The following is a 23,405-nucleotide window of genomic DNA, read 5'->3' as shown; positions in this document are numbered from 1 at the left end:
CACACACACACACACACACACACACACACACACACACACACACACACACACACACACACACACACACACACACACACACACACACACACACACACACACACACACACACACACACACACACACACACACACACACACACACACACACACACACACACACACACACACACACACACACACACACACACACACACACACACACACACACACACACAACACACACACACACACACACACACACACACACACACACACAACACACACACACACACACACACACACACACACACACACACACACACACAACACACACACACACACACACACACACACACACACACACACACACACACACACACACACACACACACACACACACACACACACACACACACACACACACACCACACACACACACACACACACACACACACACACACACACACACACACACACACACACACACACACACACACACACACACACACACACACACACACACACACACACACACACACACACACACACACACACACACACACACACACACACACACACACCACACACACACACACACACACACACACACACACACACACACACACACACACACACACACACACACCACACACACACACACACACACACACACACACACACACACACACACACACACACACCACACACACACACACACACACACACACACACACACACACACACACACACACACACACACACACACACCACACACACACACACACACACACACACACACACACACACACACACACACACACACACACACACACACACACACACACACACACACACACACACACACACACACACACACACACACACACACACACACACACACACACACACACACACACACACACACACACACACACACACACACACACACACACACACACACACACACACACACACACACACACACACACACACACACACACACACACACACACACACACACACACACACACACACACACACACACACACACACACACACACACACACACACACACACACACACACACACACACACACACACACACACACACACACACACACACACACACACACACACACACACACACACACACACACACACACACACACACACACACACACACACACACACACACACACACACACACACACACACACACACACACACACACACACACACACACACACACACACACACACACACACACACACACACACACACACACACACACACACACACACACACACACACACACACACACACACACACACACACACACACACACACACACACACACACACACACACACACACACACACACACACACACACACACACACACACACACACACACACACACACACACACACACACACACACACACACACACACACACACACACACACACACACACACACACACACACACACACACACACACACACACACACACACACACACACACACACACACACACACACACACACACACACACACACACACACACACACACACACACACACACACACACACACACACACACACACACACACACACACACACACACACACACACACACACACACACACACACACACACACACACACACACACACACACACACACACACACACACACACACACACACACACACACACACACACACACACACACACACACACACACACACACACACACACACACACACACACACACACACACACACACACACACACACACACACACACACACACACACACACACACACACACACACACACACACACACACACACACACACACACACACACACACACACACACAGTTCTCAAAAACATCAAGACTAATCACTGAACGGAGCAGCAACCTCAGAAGAGTGCTGGAGTGTTGAAAACCATTAATCACGTCCGCTGGAACAGGAATGGCCCCAAACATGGCAGGCATTCGCACCAGACTGATCAATTGGTCTAGTGTCTAGAGGTCGAAGCACAGCACAACCTGCTCAACCGCCGTCCGGTCCCGTTCCACAATTACTCGGTAATCCTTGCAATTCTCGCCCAAAATCGCCCACCAGCACAAAGCCACTCAGTGAGTGTGGTCTATTCATGCGGCAGCAAATGAACGACACACTCCGTAAGGATTATTGCTGCCGCCCCAACACCCGTACAGTAAACACCTTTTCAAGATCCCGTGTCTCTCGAGGGGTGTTAGCGTCTTGGAACTTTGGATGCTCGGAAGGCAGCTGCATGGAAAAGGTCAACAGAAAAATAACTCTAGCTTTTCGCCCCATGTCTAGCGGAAGCCTCGCAGGCTCTATTATAACTCCATTAACCGTCCACAGTGTCGGGTGCAATCCCAAAACCGTATTCCCCTTTCGGATCGTGTGAAGTGGAGAAAGCGTAAAGATGCGGCAAATATCCTCGCAGGCAGAATTGAGCAGCAATTTATGCTTCCACTTTGGCCTGTTTGTCTTGAGCGTTCGGAATCGTCTGCTGGAGCTTCTGTGAGGCTCGATTGGCTCTGCTTGTGGCCCATCCGTAGCGGACGTCCGATGACATGTGAAACATGTTAGGCTCGTATCATTGCGCTCTCCTGCACTCTCCATCCGTTTCGTTTCTCGCCCCGTACGTCTGTCAATATTTTTCCTCAAGGATTTTTTTGTGCTACTCTCCTTTCATAAGTACACAGTTCAACCAACATTTGCCAATCAAACTGCAAATGATTGTAATTTAATAATCGGCCACATTAAAACTTATTTAACACGAAAAAAAAAACGAAAAAAAGCATTGCCGTCTCTCGCAAGCAGTGCACCTCTCACTGTTGCCTCGGCACTGTGAAACGGGAAACTACAATTATCGACTGACAGCAGCAAACCAGGCAGCGCCGGCCCGTATCGATACAACGTATCATTACGGACCCGATTCTATCATTGGCAGGATGATTCCACCCATTTTTGCCCGGGATTCAATTACTTTTGCCCCACGGCAACCTCACCGGATCGCATTACGTCGTCTGGCGAAACATTGTTTATTGTGAACTTTATTTGATTTTACACGCTCCGAAGCGGGGTTGCGAAAACGGCCCTACACTCAGCAATTACGCACTTAGGCCCGTTGTTGAAAAGCTTGTGTTGACTCTAGAGCCAATTAAAAAGCAATGCGAAATGCTTGTCCGAACTCAATAGATAATTTTTAAGCGGTCCAACTCCAGTTTTAGACAGCGCACTCGATTGACTCATTATATTTGAAATCGTAATTCGTTCAAGTACATCAGGAAAGCATGAAATTCCCTTATAGTAAAGCAAGTAACAAACTGTCTGGACTCTAAATAAATTCATCGAAAAATGATGGATAATGTACGGATTTCAGAATGTAGCCGAGGCAGAGGAGGTGTCGATCGTTATACAGCTGGATCAGGGTTCAAACCACATCCAGACCATTCTTCCGTAATGAGGACTGACTATCCAGCTTCGTGGTATGATTAAGCCATTACATGTCTGGCATGACCAAGCAAGTCGTTAAACCGAGAAGTAGATCATGAAGAATTCCATCGTGAAAATAAAAGTTCTTTGCTCGCTGTCCTTACATCGATCCATTTTATGGCTTCTTGATAGTTGAAGAAGTGCTGTTTAATCGTGCAGACATTGCCTGGTTGTACAGCGAGTGGGATCAGGCTTCTCTTTTCAAATTTTGTAATAAATTTTTCATCGATGATTCTTCTTCAATAAAAAGCAGGAAGGTAGGCAGGCCTTCCCTGTGTTCGTTTCGTTGTAGCTGTTCATGCTACACTACACCCAGATGATCCAACCATATGCACTACGTGATCTTCACAACATGCATATTCGGTTTGAGTATCCATGATACGGTATGGACGACGTTTATGATTATTATAAAGGACCAACTTAAATTGCCAGTAACAATTCGGTGCAAAAATCCCTTTGCTTGGTATTAATTCACACGTTGGCAACTGGCTGACTAAATTACTCCAGATGTCTGGGCTTGTTCAATATGGGTTTGCGATGGATCTTTATCGAGCATTGCCGCTATTGCTCTGTTCTAGTTCTTTAATGGAGATCCGGTACGTTCGCAGTTCCTTCAGTCAGACCATCTTCTTCTTTTGACACACTACGATCTCGAGAGGTCTTGGCCTGTAAATTTCAGGCTTCCTGTGACTTGATTTTTACCCGTAGCTGGATTCGGAAAGAATTGAATTTGGATAGGATTGGATTGGGATAGGATAGGATTTGGATAGGATTTGATCCCCAGACCTGCAGTGTGAAGACCGGCACCTCTGTCGCCTCGACCACCGGTTCGAGCAAGGTCAGAGCATGGTTCCTAAAGGTTCATGGCCTTTCGAAAGCCTATTTCTTCATAATGAAATAATGAACAAGAACTATCTCCAAAAAGCCTTTGATTTTGACCAATAATTGTCATTTTATGCGCAAAAATTGTTGTTTACACTTTTAAGGTCAGGAACAATCAGTGGCAAAGATATTCATTATTGCTCATTTCAGCTGGAGTGATAAGTTAAGAGATGTTATGTAGCTTGTAAGTAGCTCGATAACTTAATTTATCAAATAAGTGTATAAATAAATAGACAAATAAATGAATAAATAAATGTATACTTAAATAAATAATTAATAATCAACCAATCAATATTTGAGAGTAGAGATTTAAATTTCTAAGGACTTAGAGTCCTCAGGTTTAGGCGCATTAAAGCAGATTTATTTTATGATTAATCTAAAATTGTTAGAGTACTGTTATCGAAAAATGCAAAATTTTGAAAAAGTTTTATGTTGTTTATTAAAATAAATTTTAAGCAAAACATCAAGATTGTTCCTTTCGAATAAAAAACAATAAATTTTAATAACTAAAAAAAAAGAAAGAATAATATTTATGGGAAAAAAAAACTCCAACACAACACTTCAATATGCAAACATTGATTTAAATCAATGATTCAGAACCCTTCCATCACACCAACCCAAAACCTCATCATCCTCGTCGTAATGTAAGGGAACTGAATAAAAAAATCACACACACACACACACACACACACACACACACACACACACACTCACAACATGTCACCAAGAATTTACGCTTCATCTCGTCACGATCCCTTTTGTTTCCCCGCCGCAAACGCTCCATCACACCCATCAAACACCCATCGAACGGCGCTTTACGACCTTCGCTTACAGGTGTACCGGGCTATCGTAAAAGCATCACCCGCCTTATCGTTACAGTGTCATCATTAAAATCCACACTGCCAATGGATGGAGGCGAAAGAGGTAAACAAAAAAGAAGAGCTAAATAAATAAATAACCAAATAAACCAGGAACCGAAAAAAAAATCCCCTCTCGTGCAAAAAACACCCACCGAATGCATCCCTTGCAATCCGGTTTTTATTGAAATGTGTCTTTTTATGGTCACCGCCGACGACGACGACGGCTCGTCCCGAAAGCATTTTCACAGTCACTTCCCGCGGTGAGGTGCCGGGGTTGGATATTGCATAAAATTAATCTTCAAAAACGGATAAAATATGTCGCTTTATTGAAGCGCTGCTTTTTTTTTTTGTTTGGTTCGGCAGATCACATTCGACCCGCGGTGCAATGGGCGACACAATTGCATTGCTTCATTTGCGTGCGATGCGCGAACGTTCCAGTGATTCCAGTTGGAGGGGGGAGGGTGGCGTTTCGATGTTTGATGCTGCTATTGCTTCATTTTTTGAAACATTTTATGAGACATTCGCTTAAATTTTTCATTCACACCGTGACACTCCATAAAAGCAAGAGCCCAAAAATGGCTATTAGCTTCGCCTGTGGTGTGCTTTGAAGCTTGAGCGGGTGTTAAAAAATGACAACAAGATATTGATATAGCAATAAAATACAGATTTTGTTGATTCTTTTTCTTATATTATAATGGCCATATGACACTCATTTTCTATTCCTAAAAAAGATATTTATCATTGCATTTTTACCACTCACAACCCATCACAACTTAGCGCACATTATTTATGCTAATTGGAAGCACAATTGAAGATACTGTTCACACCATTACACCCTACAGAAGACATCTCAACTGAACAGACCAAATGTTGAATTATTAATGAAAGACAAAAGCAGCATCACCCACCAGTCGGAAACTGAATCTTACTCCCAGAAGCTGAAGAATAGGAAAAATCCCGTAAATAAGAAATAGTGCAACACTGGATGCTCTCTCTCTCTCTCTCTGTCTTGGTGGCCACCAACCCAATGCATTTGCGGGTAAACTGCATGACCCACGGCAATTACAACACAACCCAGCCAGCAAGCCAGCCAGCTCTATTGTGTTTCGGTCGGCACCATTACGGCACCGGATCTGTCAAGATCGTAACCTACAACTGCATTTAAAACAGATTTATGGGAATTAAACGGGTTGTGGATTGTTATGTGGTCCCACCCGAATGTGCCGATGGGGAACCAGCCCGTGGGGTTGTTGTAAAACTGATGCTCGCAGAAGGAAACAATTCGAGCTGCAACTGTTGTGGGTAAGTTCGTGCTGAACCACATGCACCACACCGATGGCGAGCTGCATTAAAGTAGCAAACGATTTAAGAGGTCATAAAATCGGTATCACTTACTGTTCCCGGAGGCGTTGTTTAACAAATTGTGCTATTCCGCTTAACACTGGGCGATTGAAATGCTCGTATGCACACGCTTAGTAATTGATAATGGTAATTTACCTTTTGGAAACGTTTACACCAACTTTCACTACACGGTGCAGGTTCACCAGCATCGGAAGAACTTTGGAAGTGTGAAGTACACAATCAACAACAGCACAACTTCTCACAGAATGATTAAACACGTCATCATCACCACCACCACCACTTACAGCTCTCGTCACACGCTAAACACATACACAAACACTCCGAAGTACTTGGCCGAACTTTTAACACACAACTTTTTTTTCAGACTAGAGGAGCTTGCTAAGCTAAGCACTCGTCAAATTCACACCACGCGTATCCAGCTGCACTTGCCGCAGAAATCCGTGCCGGTAATTTATGAACTTCCGAACTTTCGGCGCTAATTTGCCGCCCCCCGATGGTGCTGGCTAAAGGGCACGCGATCGTCCTTTAGGCACGCGACTTCCTGACCTTCCATCCGGCACCGAGGCTTGAAAGCGGGATGAAAACTTTTTAAGCTCGACAATTTATGTTTCTTTGCTGGTGAGAAGTCTGCGAGCCGTCACTGTTTTCGGGAGGATAATTCAACCGATAAGGACCTGTCACGCATCGGAAGATGGGCGGCAGTTTAATGGGCTTAGCAAGTGTGTTCACATATTTTTCAAAATTGTTTCAAACGTCACCCGTAACACCGGTAACACCTGTAACGCACGCACGATTTGCATACCTTTGAGCTACCAAAGCCGCGTCGTCATCGGTACAAACCAACTCCCGTGCAAACCATTCGAGCAAACGTAACACACCGTTCACCTGTTTCACTGGTTAGAGAATGACACGGAACAGCTGGTCGGAGAACAAATACCGCCGTTGGAAAACTTTACGCGTACTTCTTCAGCCAACGAAACGCAAACGGATCCCGCGCACTAGCTGTGGGACACGGTCGGTTTGCCCGGCTCGAACGCCCAAACGTCAGTGAGCGCCGCGAAAGCGTCTTCGTTCTCCGATAGCGACTGCGACTGATGATGTTTCGACCGTGTGTGTGTGGGGGGGAAACCTCCCGACGATGATTCTTTTCCCTTTTTCCAACGGGCGCGTGCTGTGTGATCTCGCTCACGGACGACGATGATGCGTTCGGTCGCTCGCTCACTTCACCACCGAGCGCGCTGATGGTACGTCGCTCTTACACTCTTGCACGGTAGATTTTCCTTGGCAGGCAGGCAGGCTGGCTTGATTTTTTTGTTGTTGTTTGTACAAATTTTCACACGCCGGAAAATTGTGGCAAAAAGGAAAACCCTAACATTGGGGTCATTGGATTTGTACAATCCGTGTGGCAGTGGTGGCGACGGTGGTTAGGAACGCCAGGAGGGGGTTTTTTTGTTCTTCCATTTCAAGCGAGATTAATGTAATGCAAACAAACACAAAAAGGGCGTCGAACCTTCTCAATTGAGATGGATATGCTTAGAAAACGTTTCATAAAATTAAATTTTAATAGTTGAATCCTTTAATAAAAGATTTGTAACCGAACATTGACGTAAAACTAGGTTTAACAGGACTTTACTGTGGGACTTTGCAGTCATATAATGGAATCTTGTAAATAGTTAATAGTTATTTGTAATGTAATTGCGGAATTTCTGCGTTGAACATTTCTAAAAAAGATGTTATTTATTAATAAATGTTTTTATTTTTTAATTTGCCTATTTATTTATATATTAATTTATTAATTTTTTATTTACAAATTTATTTATTTATTTTATTTTTCATTTTATTAATCGAGTAAGACGACCAAGTAAAATTAAATGAAAGTGGAAGTGGTGCAGAAAATACAGAGAAGATTGCTGTTGAGTGTATACTCGACCAAGCAGCGGAGGCCCGGACCGTAACACCGTTACTCGGTCCTGTCAACGGATGACAGCGATCGACGTGCCATGCGGTTCATCCTTCGTGTTCGGGCTTCGGGACCGATCGGCTCTCTTTCTTGATCCAGCCGCTGCCGAGACAGGACGCGTTAGACGAGCGAAGTTTTAGCGTGTGTGTGTGTGTGTGTGCGTGTGTAATAAGTGTAATAAGTGTAATGTAATAAATAAGTTTTAATTTGTTGTAAACCGCAATCGTCCGCGTACCGGCATCATTGTCTCCCCCGATATCACCAACATAAAAGTGGCGACGAGGAAATTTGGTAAAAAAAAGTGATACACACGCAGAGCAACAATTCCTTCCTCACGCAAACGCCGTCGTACGGACTCATCGATGGAGGAAGAGCAGCGCCGTCTCTCGCAGCAGTTCGAAACCCCGGGTACTGCGTTACTACAACCCGGATACGGCCAACCGCTCCCGCCAAACGCTCCAGCTGTCGAGCAGCAGGGATCTCAAGCGTCCTCGGTACATTTTTCGCCATCGCTATCATCAGCGCCCACAAGCCTTCATCCGCCATCGCTCGCTCCAGCCGCTTCGATGCAGCACCCGCCATCGCTACCAGGCGTGTCACAAAACGGTGAGCCAACAATGTATCAAATAATGCAGCTTCTACGCCAATTAATGACAAAAATTGAGCAACAGCCACCAGCATCACTGCCCACAAACGCATCGCAGCAGCAGCTACCAGTAGTGCATCCGCCAAGTGCATCACAGCAGCAACCACTAGTATCGGAAATCGCGTCGCAACCGCAGCAGCAGCATCGGTCAGCTCCAGCCAATCCGGAGCAAATCCTGGACTCGCTGGCGAGAAACATCACCGAATTCCGCTTCGAGGCTGAAGCCGGTCTAACGTTCGAGGCGTGGTACTCGCGCTACGAGGATCTGTTCGTCAGTGATGCAGCCAGGATTGACGATGCGGCCAAGGTACGAATGCTTATGCGGAAGCTAGGATCAATGGAGCATGAGAGGTACGTGAATTACATTTTACCCCGTAATCCCCGCGATTTAACATTTGAGGCTACCGTGGAAAAATTGAAGGCCATTTTCGGCAAGGCAGAATCCCTTTTAACTAAACGCTACAAATGCATGCAAATCGTCAAAACGAAAGCTGAGGATTTTTTGGCCTACGCATGTCGAGTCAATCGGGCATGTGTTGATTTTGAGCTGAACCGCATGGGTGAAGAACAGCTCAAGTGTCTGATTTTTGTATGTGGGCTGAAAGAAGACACGGATAGAGATTTTCGGGTAAAGCTGCTCTCGCGTATCGAGGAACATGCTGAAATCACCCTCGAGCAATTATCGGCGGAGTGTAGTCGTCTGGTGGCATTAAAGAAGCAAAATGCGATGATCATTGGAGAAAAAGAGGAGCGAGTGTTGGCAATTCAAAATGGCGCGCGCCGTAGCCATCATGGGTTTCGCGGCAAAGGATTGCGCTCGCGTCCCATACATCGTGATGACCGGTCGGGAAAACCAAGTAACCCTTGTTGGTTCTGTGGAGCTTTGCATTGGGTGAAGGATTGTCCGCATACTAACCATAAGTGTCGTGAATGCGGTGAAGTTGGTCATCTGGAGGAACGCTGCCGCAAGCAGAAGCATCGGGCTGGCCGAAAGTTTTATCGCCCAACGCGATTTGCTAAAACCGTCACGGTGTGCAGCGTACGGGCTAGTCGCAAGTTTGTGGAAGTTTCCATCAATGGAGTTGGCATCCGGTTGCAGCTAGATACGGGTTCAGATATATCGGTCATAGGTCGTTCAGCGTGGGAGAAAGTAGGGAAGCCGTCATTGGTGCAGCCTACCGTTTGCGCAAAGACTGCCTCTAATGAGAGGCTGGAGCTACTTGGCGAGTTTAGAGCAGAGGTTGCCATTTGTAATGCTACCAAGCCGGCGATCATCCGTGTGGCTCAAGTCGATTTATTGTTACTGGGAGCAGACTTGATTGACCTTTTTGCTCTTAGCTCCGTTCCAATGGATGTGTTTTGCGCCAAAGTTTCGACGACCGCACAGATTCCCAAGGAATTGCAGAGCCGTTTTCCGGAAGTTTTTCGTGGCACAGGGCTTTGCACGAAAGCGCAGATCAAGCTGCAGCTTAAGGATAATTGCCGTCCGGTGTTCCGCCCGAAGCGACCGGTTGCATACGCAATGCAGGCTACAGTAGAGGAAGAGCTCGATCGCCTGGTCCAGATGAATGTGATCACACCTGTTGATTACTCGGAATGGGCGACACCAATAGTCGTCGTACGCAAAAGCAGTGGAGCTATTCGAATCTGCGGCGATTATTCGACGGGGTTGAACGATGCGTTGCGTCCGCATGAATATCCGTTACCGCTCCCCGATGATATTTTTGCAAGATTGGCCCATTGCAAATTTTTTAGCAAAGTGGATTTGTCAGACGCATTTTTGCAAGTTGAGATTGAAGAGCGTTACAGGCCCCTTTTAACGATCAACACGCATCGAGGTCTTTACCTTTACAATCGTCTGCCTCCTGGATTAAAGGTTGCGTCAGCCGCGTTCCAGCAGATAATGGATGCGATGCTCGCCGGATTGTGTTACACTTCTGGCTATCTGGACGACGTTGTTGTCGGGGGAAGAACTGAAGAAGAGCACGATGAAAATCTCAACAAGGTGCTTCAGCGTATTAAAGAATTTGGGTTTACTATCAAAGCTGAGAAGTGTGCTTTTAAGACGCATCAGATAGAGTACCTCGGGCACATAATTGATCGTACTGGCCTTAGACCGAATCCAAAGAAAATTTATGCTATTGTAAACCTACCAGCTCCATCAAATGTGAATGAAGTCCGCTCGTTTTTGGGTGCCATTAATTACTACGGAAAATTTGTGCCTAACATGCGGAATTTGAGATACCCCCTGGATAACTTGTTGAAAGATGGCAATCAGTTTGTATGGACGAAGCAGTGCGGAGAGGCCTTCAGAAAGTTCAAGGAAATATTAAAGTCTGATCTGCTTCTGACACATTATGACCCTACGGCTGAAATCATAGTAGCCGCAGACGCCTCATCGGTTGGGCTCGGAGCCACCATTAGCCACAAGTTTCCGGATGGATCAATAAAGGTGGTGCAGCACGCCTCACGGGCTCTAACGAAAGCAGAAGAGGGGTACAGCCAGATTGACCGCGAAGGACTGGCTATCATCTTTGCAGTAACCCGATTCCACAAGATGCTTTATGGCAGGCATTTCCGCCTCCAAACCGACCACAAGCCATTGCTGCGCATCTTTGGATCAAAAAAGGGAATTCCTGTGTATACTGCCAACCGGCTGCAGCGGTTCGCTCTAGCGCTGCAGCTATACGACTTCGAAATCGAGTACATACCCACGGATAAATTCGGCAATGCAGACCTGCTGTCGCGGCTCATCAGCAAGCACGCGAAACCGGAGCAGGAGTACATGATCGCGAAGAAGTTGCAGCAGCTACGAAAAAGGACCCTCTACTGCGCGAAGTGTACCGCTACGTCCAATCGGGTTGGCCAGGCAAGGTCAGTTATGGTGCGGAATTGGCCCAATTCCACAACAGAAGGGAAGCACTGACGACCGTTGGCGACTGTATCCTCTTCGGAGAGAGGATTGTGATTCCCGCAGCTTTGCAGCAGAGATGCCTTAGACAGCTTCATCAAGGGCATCCGGGCATCCAGCGAATGAAGGCGATTGCACGCAGTTTCGTGTATTGGCCATCATTGGACAGCGACATCGCCGATCGAGTTGCTTCATGCGAAGCATGCCAGGCTGCGGCGAAATCACCACCATCCCAGATACCATCATGTTGGCCGAAGCCACCTGGGCCTTGGCACCGCGTACACATCGATTACGCTGGACCTGTGGAGGGAGCCTATTTCCTGATTGCGGTAGATGCCTACTCCAAGTGGCCGGAAATCATTAAAACTGCAAGTATTACCTCATTCGCTACAATATCTATTTTGCGAGGAATATTTGCCAGATTTGGACCGCCAGTTACATTGGTCAGCGACAACGGTACCCAGTTCTCCAGCGAGGCCTTCAAGGAGTTCTGTGAGTGTAACGGCATCGACCATGTTCGCACACCGCCTTTTCATCCACAGTCCAACGGCCAGGCAGAGCGATTTGTGGATACCTTCAAGCGATCACTGAAGAAAATACGGGCGAGGAACGTGTCCCTTGAAGAGGCCCTGGACTTGTTTCTTCTCACGTATCGCTCAACACCAAATCCTGCTTTGGACCAGCGCACACCAGCCGAAGTGATGTTTGGAAGAACGACCAGGACAATTCATCATCTATTGCGCCCTCCTGCAGCATCGGAGTCTACAGCGAAGGATGACTTTCGTGAATACCAGCCTGGTGATTTAGTGTATGCCAAGGTGTATCGGGCAAACTCTTGGAATTGGATAGCAGGGAGGATTGCTCGCAGAATTGGCAACGTCATGTACGAGGTTGTGTCGCACGACCAGAGAAGACTTCGGCGTCATGTGAATCAGCTCCGCCGCCGTGTCGCTAGCTCATCAGAACGGAACGAGATGGATCAGCACCAATTTCCCCTTAGTTTACTTTTAGATGAGATGAGTTTGACGTCTCGTCAGCAGTCGCCGTCCGCTTCGCTGCCAACGGAGCCAGCCTCATCTTCAGCAGCACCGGCGCTGACAGGGGTTCAGCGAGCACCGGCATCATCGCCAGCATCATCCGTGCAACCGGAGGTACAACGAGCGGCTTCGTCTAGTGGCAGCAGCAACACCCAGCAGACACAGCTACCACGACGATCTTCTAGGACTAGAAGACTGCCTCGTAGGTTCAGCGCGTATCGGCTGAATTAAAAGGGGGAGGTGTTGAGTGTATACTCGACCAAGCAGCGGAGGCCCGGACCGTAACACCGTTACTCGGTCCTGTCAACGGATGACAGCGATCGACGTGCCATGCGGTTCATCCTTCGTGTTCGGGCTTCGGGACCGATCGGCTCTCTTTCTTGATCCAGCCGCTGCCGAGACAGGACGCGTTAGACGAGCGAAGTTTTAGCGTGTGTGTGTGTGTGTGTGCGTGTGTAATAAGTGTAATAAGTGTAATGTAATAAATAAGTTTTAATTTGTTGTAAACCGCAATCGTCCGCGTACCGGCATCATTGTCTCCCCCGATATCACCAACATAAAAATTGCAAACTTTCATAGTCATAGTCGGAAATCTTTTCTCTCTTTATGCAAGATTCCATTATATGGCTGCAAAGTTCAATGACGTGCTTGTAATAGTTAAATATTAATTTCAAAGATTCCCTTAGGTGATTCAACAATTTCCATATATGGATCGATACTTTATCTTCTGGTTACTGACGAGCGAATGAAGTCTTCTGGAGATGATGCTGGATTTATACATAGATAATATTGCTTTCAATATTTGAGGGAAAGATGATTCTTCCTAGATACTTGACTTTCAGAATCTTTTCTTTAATCATTACTTTATTAATAAAACCTGTCCTATGTCTAAAAGACTAAGTCTAAGATTTATCTATTGAAATCAACAATTATAGCAATCGATTTCCCTACTTTACTTAACGCCTCAACGGATCAATTTATCACACAATAATTCCATCATAAAACTATACCCATCTCGCACAGCACACACGCTGCTCTCGTGTACTTTACGCATAAACCCTCCCCATACATACATTTGTTTTCAACCACGCCGAAAGCCGATTCCGAACGCACGCTCACTCGGCATCGTGAGAGACCAAACCGGTGAACCTCACTCATATCACGCCGGCTTCCCAAACCGACTTAACCCGTCGTCGTCTTCCTACGAAGCCGGAACCGTAGAGGGAGCACAACCCATGGCGCAATTGGAATCAATGGTTGATGATTAATTTATGATACACGCGGTTGCTCGTAACCCCGTGAGGTGGAGAGCAAAAAACAAGTCCTTCGCTCAGAGAGTGTACGATACGATTCTCACCCCGTTCGTGGAAAAATGCGCGCGCGCTTGAGGGTTGAAATATTTCGGCCGGTGTGAAACGTTTCAGCCGAACGTGCGAAGAGGATCGACCGTCCCTTGGAAGCGTGAGGCCACGATGCCCGCTGCGATGCTCGTGGTTGGAAAATCTGAACCCCCGCTCGAACAGAAAAGGATTGGAATGTATGTTCGACGTTGTTCGTTCGCACATAATTCATGCTAGTGTTCGGCGTGATCTCGTGCGAAAAACCGGGTCCGATGCGATGTGCCGTGGGGAGACTGACTTCCAAACGCCTTCCGCCTGTGATGGGGCAAGCCAAACGGCCGCTAAGACAAACATAAGCTGCAAGTAGAGTGCGGGAAAAGTCGTAAAGTTCGCAACGCCAAGAACATGGTTTTGCAGAATCTGTAATAAGACGCACGGACGGTCCGAGACACAAAGGCCGCAAAGTACTGGTAGCCGCCTCACACACACACACACACACACTTGTTGATGATGAGATTAAGATTTAGATGCTCGCCGGACGCACTCTTCCAGTTGGGCGAACGCGTGCGAGTACGTGCGAAATTGTCTTCACTCATCGGGCAACGAGCTGTGTTCCTCCATTGTTTGTCCGGTCAGCATCAAGATCCATTTCAGGGATGCCGGCCCAGCCAGAACCGGGTGGCTGAATGTCACCCAAAAAAGGGAAGCCCCACGGATACGGACGCGGTTTGCAGCAAAATCTCATAATGAGCCAGCGTTGCTTCATCCACCGGTTTTATGGGATGGCCACCATCACCACCGCCGTGTACGAGAACACAGTTTTTATTTTAACCTCCGCTCATCATCATCTCCAGCCAGCAGGTTCTCCTCGACTCTTGGTGAGTACGAAATAAAAGCGAAACTAGTTCCGTTCCTTCATGGGAGCAGCTCTATCGTGTTATTCTTTCTTGCATTATTACCACTACTGCACGCTTGATCCGATGGTTCGGTTTTATGGTATCGCATACACAGAACCCCTTGCAAGCTTGGAAGATGCAATGCCATGGGGACGGGCAATTGCTATTTGTTGGTTGGATTTGTTCCAAGATATTCAAACCCATTTCCAGGATGACCGTGATCACTTCTGCACGAGCGCATCATCATCAGGCGTGTGGCATGGCATGCATGATTTATGGCGTTGTATCGCTTTCACCGGGCAGGAATGCGCATCGCATTCTCGTGCTGTGATACAGACGGTACAGCGAAGAATGTGTGCCTCGTGTTATGATTTGAATTCTTTCCAAACATCTGTCAAGCGAACTGCTGGAAAGCAAACTTTTACTTCCTTGCGATTGTCGCACAGGCAGGGTACAAAGTTCTTTGGCAAACGATATGGTTTGTCGTGTTCTGAGCCTTTTTTTGTACGGGAATGTTTATCTTTGTTAAGAATTTACTTAAGGAATACATTATTAATCATATTTTAAGTTGTGAACACGTCATAAAAATGATTTAAGATAACTTAGTTCGAGAAGTTGAAAGAAGCGTGGTAGAGCGAGATTGAGATGCAGAGACGGCGTTGAAGCTTTTGCCAGAATGGATGGGATATAGAATCGCCAGAGGTACGAATCCGGTCCGGTGGCCGAAGCGCCGGTCTTCACACGGCCACGACTTCGTCTCCGTACGTAGAGCTGACTTCTTTGCTAAAGGTAAAATCAATGGAGAAAGAATGGAGTTCTTGAATATATTCACTTATGATAGATTCTTGAGCTAGAATACTAAGACTGATTTGGTGATTTGGTTGCTTTCAACTTTACAGTCTCAGTTGAATACACCTCTGAGTCCTGAGTTCCATCCAAAACTACCGAATTCGGTTATGTCATGGGAACTGACACCAGACGACCGGAGAGAGGAGGCCTGATCGGCGCAAACCTATATAGAGTTCTGGCTTCTATAAGTCCGCCCTTAAGTCCAGGATATTGCATTAACCGATAAAGGACAGCAGGCCAAGTCCCAAAGGTACTAGTAGTGCGTGATAAGACCATGAGTAAAATTTAGTCTTTTTTAACTCTCTAACAATGAGAGGATTGAAGCCAAGTAGAAATGCTTTTTAGACCTAAACTCCTTTGCTTAGGGAGATCTTTGGCTGACTGAACGATGGGACGGTCAATATGGGCAAATAAGACAAACCTATTTAGTATAACATCAAGTAGCACAAATATTTATTTGAATACTTATCAAGGCTACATGTCACACTCATTTGCTATCATTTCGCTTCATCGTTAGCAAAGCAAGAAAAGAAAAGCTTCACGTAAGAACTTCTAGAGGCTCACCATTTTCGCACAAGTACCACAAGTACCGATTTGTCACAGTTCAACACCACTGAAGACGTTGCTCATTCACATTGCGTGTCTTGCTGATCACTTAAATATTCATGTTTGGTTCCATCCGACCGAATCTTGATATGCTCAAAATCACGCGCTATAAAGGAAAAAAGAAATCTTTTCACAATGTCGACTCACTGGACCGCGTTCTGTCATCCTATTTCGCCTACCAATTCCCAACATTCCTCGTGGTTGAAGAAAAAGAAATGTTTGAAGATAGCCACTTATTTGCTTCCCTTGTGTTCCGGAACCATAAATATTGCTTAACAACTTCATTCGTTCCTTTTAAGGGAAGCTCAGAACTTGAGCGCTAGGCAGACAGAGAGCCTCAAATCGCAAACGAGAAGGCCTTTGGAATCGTATTAGATTCGCCCGTCGCCTGCAAAACCAAATCGTGCACAATTATGAGCAGCTTTCTTTACACATCCTCTTTCACAAAGGACAGTACTTGAGCAGCGGTTTGGATACTCAGAAAGTTCTATGGTTTCTCGAAAAAACATCCAAAGTTCTTCTCCAGCACGACTCCTACCAGCGCATAGTGACCGCCGCCGAACGAATCATTATATCGCTCATGTAAATCGTTCCAATCTCATCACCTTTCGCCTCGACACTGGCGCTGCCAGGCAAAAAAGGCAACACCCTTGTAAACCTCTTAAGTAAACAACAGTCTCAACCCACCCAAGCGATCGCACGCGCCCTCCAGTCTGAAGGGGATAATTAAGTTTAACAGAATTTATCCATTTTATGATATATTTTGACAGCAAATTAACGTATATGGACAACGCAACGTGACCGTGCGCGGGCATGCGATCACGTTGGGCAGGCAAATTTATGATCGCCCTGTTTTTCATGGTACGACCGGTGGGCGGTCCCGTATGTTGAGGGCTTTTTCTTATGATCGCTTGTATAAAGCCTGAGTACAATTACATATTAGAACAAATGTTGAGTAAAGAAGTCAGAAGAGACATATATTATCAAATTTTGACCACCAACGTTAAAGCTCCTGTTATCGCAAACTTCAAGCGATCTTCAATGTAATGAACATCACCAGAGTTTTAAAGCACTGAGCTATTCCTTTGCATTGGGACACCCATCCACCATCGTTCACACCGGGGAGAATGCACTCCCCGACAGATGATTAATTAGCTGAACCCTGGGGCGTTGTTTTATGGCCGAACCTCCCCTCTGACTCACCCGGCCCCGTACCTCGACGAAGCTCGATGAGTGACGAGACTTGGGGTGAAATTTAAATGAAGTGATTCGCGCAAACCGAACACGCAACAGCACAGTAATCGCTGATCATGCCTCAACACACCAAGAAGTGAGTGCGAGAAATGTTTATCTTCCCTTTTGCTGCTCTGTTCCTTCTTCTGAGCGATCTCTGAAGGATCTTGCCCTTGCCGCGGTTTGTGGCAATACATTTTGCGCCTTTTTTGGCAGTCGTTCAAGGTTTTTTTTTCGGGGTTGCTGAAACTGAAGCACGACACGCTGCTGCCGGACAGTAAAGACTTAATTACGAGAACGATTGCAATAAATTATGCTTCTGGAGTGAGCCGGGTTGTGTGCTCGTGTGTAATTCGGTGCAGAGCGAGATACTGCTGATTTCAGCTTCCGCCACCTCTTTAGGACGTCAAGTGTTTTTGTATGATTAACGAATGAGGAGCTCAGTGTCAGAGTGGATCGAAATCTCGGAGCTAGACGTCCGAAGCAGATTTCTGCATACGGCTCTCGGTGTGATCTGTATCTTGCAGTTTAAAAGTAAAAGGCAAACAGGCTATTAAAATAAAGAAACTGAAGAATTCGCGGAGTTTCGGATCGATGTGTGTTGCAATATTTACCAAGCGTCGTGTTCAGATTCCAAATTCGAAGAGAGATATAATTGTGTTTTCTGCCCTATTTATAAACTTTCTTATGAGTGTCCCCCACGCGAGCGACACTCACTCCTACTCACTGTATCCTTGAAATATTTCATGTATTAAAACTTGACGAAACTAGCTTTCGTCAAGTAGATTTGACGTCTAAACGTAAACAAACATCTAAGCGTAAACATACTCCCCCCCATGACAGAATGTCATAACAAAATAACTAACACGCGGTTCTAACAGAACGGTTTCGCAACAGGTAAAACGCAAATTTTCGTAACAGGACGAGAGACTAATCCTTTTGCCGTTTTCAGCTTCACTACTGTAAGTTGATCCTCTCCAGGGTGTACAACAATGATGCGCGCCAGTGGCCATCGGGTGATGGGGAGGGAATCGTCCACAAGGATGGCCAGTCTGCCGGGAACGATTTCGCACCGAACCGCAACCTTATTGTCCTTCTGCATTTCCTGCAGATACTCAGTGGTCCAATGCTTCCAGAAACGTTGCACGAGTAATTGCCAGGTAATCCCCATGTCAGAGCAGTTGGTTGCGATGATGTTTTGCTGTTGCTCACTCTGAAATAACTCAAAAAATTCTTTTAGCGCGTGTGACGAACCTTCAAGTTGTTTACGTTGTCGGAGTGTATATCCGACGGTAGCCCGCGCCGGGCTGTGGAACGGTGTAAAGCGGCCAAGAACCCTGCAGTGGTGAGATCGCTGACCAGCTCCAGGTGAACCGCCTTGGTTGCAAAACAAAAGAACAAAAACAAATAACACTTGGCAGCGGCAGCTCTCTTGTACGTCGGCTTAAGACAAAATGGGCCGGCGTAATCCACTCCAGTAACAGAAAACGGCCGGCTCGGAGTGATGCGTTGATACGGAAGTTGGCCGGTTTGTTGTTGCACTAGGGCGGGATCCTGTCGTATGCAACGAAAACAATTACGGACTACTCCTTTCACTAATCTCCGTCCGTCGAGCGGCCAATATTCTTCTCGAATCTGGGAAAGTAATAGTCTTCCCCCGCCATGCATCAGCTTTTCATGAAAGTGGTATGCGATGAGACGAGCAAACGGATGTTTCTTGGGAAGTAGGATAGGGTGTTTGAACTGGTAGGGAAGCTGTGCAAGATTCAATCGGCCGCCCACTCGCATTATTCCTTCCTCATCGAGGAATGGATTGAAGCGCCGTAGAGGTGAGCGCCGCCCTATAGTTTCTCCCTTTTTCAGCAACCGGATCTCCGATGAAAACTCGTCTTGTTGCGCCAGGATGCATAATGTGAGTTTAGCTGCTTCCAGGAATTTAGGTGTGATCGCGGATGAACTAACTTGTGACGATTGTTGTGTGCGTGTCCGACGAATTTCAATATCAGCTTCGGCAGCCAGCAATGGATTCGATATTGGCCAATCAAAAGCAGGTAGCCCCAACCACTCGGGACCACAAGTCCATATCGACCTTTTCAGCATGTCCACTGCTGACATCCCACGAGATACCAGGCCGGCGAGATTTGTTGAGCCGGGAATGTGTTTCCACTGACGAGGACGTGAATAGTTCTGGATCTCAGCAACACGATTAGCCACAACGGTTTTCCAGGTGTTGGGTGGTGACAAAATCCAATTTAGCGTGGTAACGTGTACGTTACTCGTCTTCAAACTTAGCCGTTTAGCGAGTCGATCGCTAGTTAGATTCGGCTGCGATGCGCTGTCCAACAGCGCGCGCGCAGGATGAGCAATTCCGAAATCATCAATAATATTCACGAAAGCAGTTTTGAGCAATACCTGCTCGGGTGCTTGCTGTAGTGCTGCTGCAAATGGAGGTTGTGTGTTATCGGTGGCTGTGTGATCGTTAGCGGTGTTGTGTGTGTGATGTGGTGGAGCTGTGTAACTAGGGCTATTCGGTGTGAAGTGCAGTTTTGTGTGGTGTTCCAAATTACAATACCGGCATTTGTAGTGCGCCGGACAATCACGAGCCGCATGATTCTCGCGTAAGCAATTTGTGCATAAACGCGCGGTCATCGCGAAACGATAGCGATCCTTAGGCTCCATTCCTTCAAATCGTGGGCATTTTAGCAATGAATGCGAGGAATTGCATAAAATGCAATTTGGTGTTTCATGTGACGTGGTACCAAAACTAGTTTGACGCGGAAAGGTTATTCGCCGCGAGTGACTCAGTTCGTGACCCTGTGACGTATGATGCGCGATGGTGGGAAGCTTGATGCCCTTGAGTGAGTTCGATCCAGTGCTCGGGTGCGCGGTAGGAGCTAGCTTTGCCTGCAGTTGAGATTGGACACGAATCAATCTATTCTCGAAATTCTCTCGAAATGTAGCATTCTGCGTTGTTTCTTCCAGCGTGGAAGCGGAATCCTCTAATTCTTGTTGAACACTCTCTAGGTCCTTGCATAATGTTTCGAATTTTCTTAAGCGAACCTCCACTTGTACTTGATCCCGTGCGTGAACGAAACTATCCAAAAATTTCTCGTACCGAGTAAGGGACGCCAACAAAATTGTCCGACGGGACGCCAAAACAACGGGTGGTACGGGCATTGTGCAATCGTGTGTGTGTATGTGCGTGTGAGTGAGTGACCTGCAGTGTAATGCGTGATGCGGCAAAAACAGCTGTACGGTGCACGAAAATCCAAACCAAACGAAAATCCAAACCACACACAAAACGGTGAACGACGGGTCGATCAAACTCGCGAAAAAACACCAGAAATTCGAGCTATATATCCTGGTCACGGCACCATGAAGAATTCGCGGAGTTTCGGATCGATGTGTGTTGCAATATTTACCAAGCGTCGTGTTCAGATTCCAAATTCGAAGAGAGATATAATTGTGTTTTCTGCCCTATTTATAAACTTTCTTATGAGTGTCCCCCACGCGAGCGACACTCACTCCTACTCACTGTATCCTTGAAATATTTCATGTATTAAAACTTGACGAAACTAGCTTTCGTCAAGTAGATTTGACGTCTAAACGTAAACAAACATCTAAGCGTAAACAGAAACTCATACCATATTTAACCCATCTGTGACTGTGAACGCTTCCCCAGGCGATCGCACAAGTAAAAGTAATGCTCACTGGAAGACAAGACTTTTTATAGCCCAATTGTGTTGGGAAGTTGGACATCCCCAAAGAGGCAAAGTTTGGACATTTAACGTTCGAAACGTAAACACACACCAGTATTAAACGCCCGCGATAGCCAGCGATCGCGATCGCGCCAAGATCATCTTCAGCACTTAAAGGCCCGCGTCATGTGGCGTCATCGATATCACAATAAATAAGCATATCACGATCTCGTGCCAAAACAACCCCAACCCAACAGCAGCGGCCCGACAATGCTCACACGCAACCATGCCCGTTGTGTCCATTAATCGAACACTTTGGCAGATGAAGGTAAGATCATCCCAGCCCGATAGAGTTGAGAACAACAGAAGGAACCCGGTAAAAGGTTCCTTAAAGTCACACGAATGAATCGCCGACCGTAACTCAGCTGCATGTTGCGCTCTTGTGCAGTGCCTTTTCTTTCTCAGTATTCGTATCTCCCACGCCCGGATGTCCCGGGTAGAAGGGCTTGCGCGTTGGTGGAAGTACAGAGGAAGACCGATGCCATCGCCGGTTGTGTCAACTATTTAATTGACCAGTTTTATTCGGGTTCTTCCATCTCGAAGAAGCTGCAGACTGAGATGGGTGAACCGAAAGGTAGCAAAAACGGTGGCGCTGTTTGTGTTCTCTCACTGTCGCGTCAGGGTGTCCAACATCGGAATTCATTTCACCGTGACGCCATTAACCCGAAAGAGCAGCAATCGGCGAAGGGCAAAAAAACACCTCCCACGTATCGTACCATCGCTCAGGAGCGTACGCATTTGTCGTAGCTCCATTATCTTCTCCTGGCGCTGTGGTTCTGTTTCTCCAATTGTTTGTTAACTCGTGGTTCTTCAGCTTCAATCATTTGGCTCTGGTTTCTGTTTTGCTATTTCTACTTTTATATTTATGCATTTTCTGATGTTCGCCGGTTTTGTCCCTCTTTTCTCGCCAACATTATCGTTATCATAAGTTTTTTTCATGCTTGATAGCGAAAACTAAACTCATCGTTAGGAGCGTCCGTTGCTTCCCCTAACGGTGTGAGAAGCTTTCGCAAGGCCACCACTGTTCAACTTTTCCCCATAATAAAAAAAATCTCTTCCATTGTTTTGTTTTCCCGGCATTGGACTTGGCGATTTTTTTGGTTCGCTCTCTCCCTTATTCTCGCCCTTCCTGTTTGGCGTCAGACAGAAAACGATTCGTACCCGAAAATATGCTAATGCTAACGACCGGAACGAAACAGCTTCCCGGCTTTACCATCGCCATGGCAATGACAGTGTGGAAGAGGGAAGAAGTTGTTCTAGCGTAATCGTGAATCCCCGCACAGACGGCATGCATTCATTGTAACGGTGAAGAATTTGTTGGGGCTTTTTTTGTGCTAGTTCTAGTTCTGAGTTCTGGGTAGAAGCTTTGGCAATGCTACTTCTCGCCGTTGTCTAGACGGTGTCCGGAATCGATGGAAATCAATTAAAAGTTCTATCCATCAATCGACGCCTTACCAATAGAACTAGCAGAAGCGTAGTTCATGAAGGTAGCAATAGTTGAGGATGGCCAATGGAAATCCAAATTTTCAACTTCATTTAGACAAATTCCA

General features: G+C 46.4%; 3 protein-coding genes across 3 annotated transcripts in view; 2 read left to right on the top strand and 1 right to left on the bottom strand.

Moving 5' to 3' along the window:
- Positions 1 to 7,691, bottom strand: part of LOC118506412 (cardioacceleratory peptide receptor-like) — a 61,874-nt gene extending 54,183 nt beyond the window's left edge. The window contains exon 1 of the mRNA XM_036043491.1: positions 6,755 to 7,691. The gene's annotated coding sequence lies outside the window, so the exon portion shown is untranslated. The remainder of the gene's footprint in view (positions 1 to 6,754) is intronic.
- Positions 7,692 to 8,537: 846 nt separating this feature from the next.
- Positions 8,538 to 12,151, top strand: LOC118502429 (uncharacterized protein K02A2.6-like). Its single transcript, XM_036034657.1, has one exon. It carries the CDS (start codon positions 8,942 to 8,944, stop codon positions 12,149 to 12,151), a length of 3,210 nt encoding a protein of 1,069 aa, XP_035890550.1. The 5' UTR covers positions 8,538 to 8,941.
- Positions 12,152 to 12,451: 300 nt separating this feature from the next.
- LOC118506411 (uncharacterized protein K02A2.6-like) lies at positions 12,452 to 13,728 on the top strand. Its single transcript, XM_036043490.1, has 2 exons — positions 12,452 to 12,592; positions 12,679 to 13,728. Exons 1-2 carry the CDS (start codon positions 12,470 to 12,472, stop codon positions 13,402 to 13,404), a joined length of 849 nt encoding a protein of 282 aa, XP_035899383.1. The 5' UTR covers positions 12,452 to 12,469; the 3' UTR covers positions 13,405 to 13,728.
- Positions 13,729 to 23,405: the final 9,677 nt, after the last annotated feature.

The sequence above is a fragment of the Anopheles stephensi genome, chromosome 2, assembly GCF_013141755.1.
Source record: "Anopheles stephensi strain Indian chromosome 2, UCI_ANSTEP_V1.0, whole genome shotgun sequence".
NCBI classification, from domain to species: domain Eukaryota; kingdom Metazoa; phylum Arthropoda; class Insecta; order Diptera; family Culicidae; genus Anopheles; species Anopheles stephensi.
This window is presented reverse-complemented; position numbering and strand designations above follow the sequence as displayed.

Excerpts from the sequence above, each read along its gene's own strand:
- LOC118506411 (XM_036043490.1), top strand. The coding sequence starts at position 12,470 with ATGCCTACTCCAAGTGGCCGGAAATCATTAAAACTGCAAGTATTACCT. Across the intron at positions 12,593-12,678 it reads TACATTGGTCAGCGACAACG|TCCAACGGCCAGGCAGAGCG; the intron begins GTACCCAGTTCT and ends TTTCATCCACAG.
- LOC118502429 (XM_036034657.1), top strand. The coding sequence starts at position 8,942 with ATGGAGGAAGAGCAGCGCCGTCTCTCGCAGCAGTTCGAAACCCCGGGT.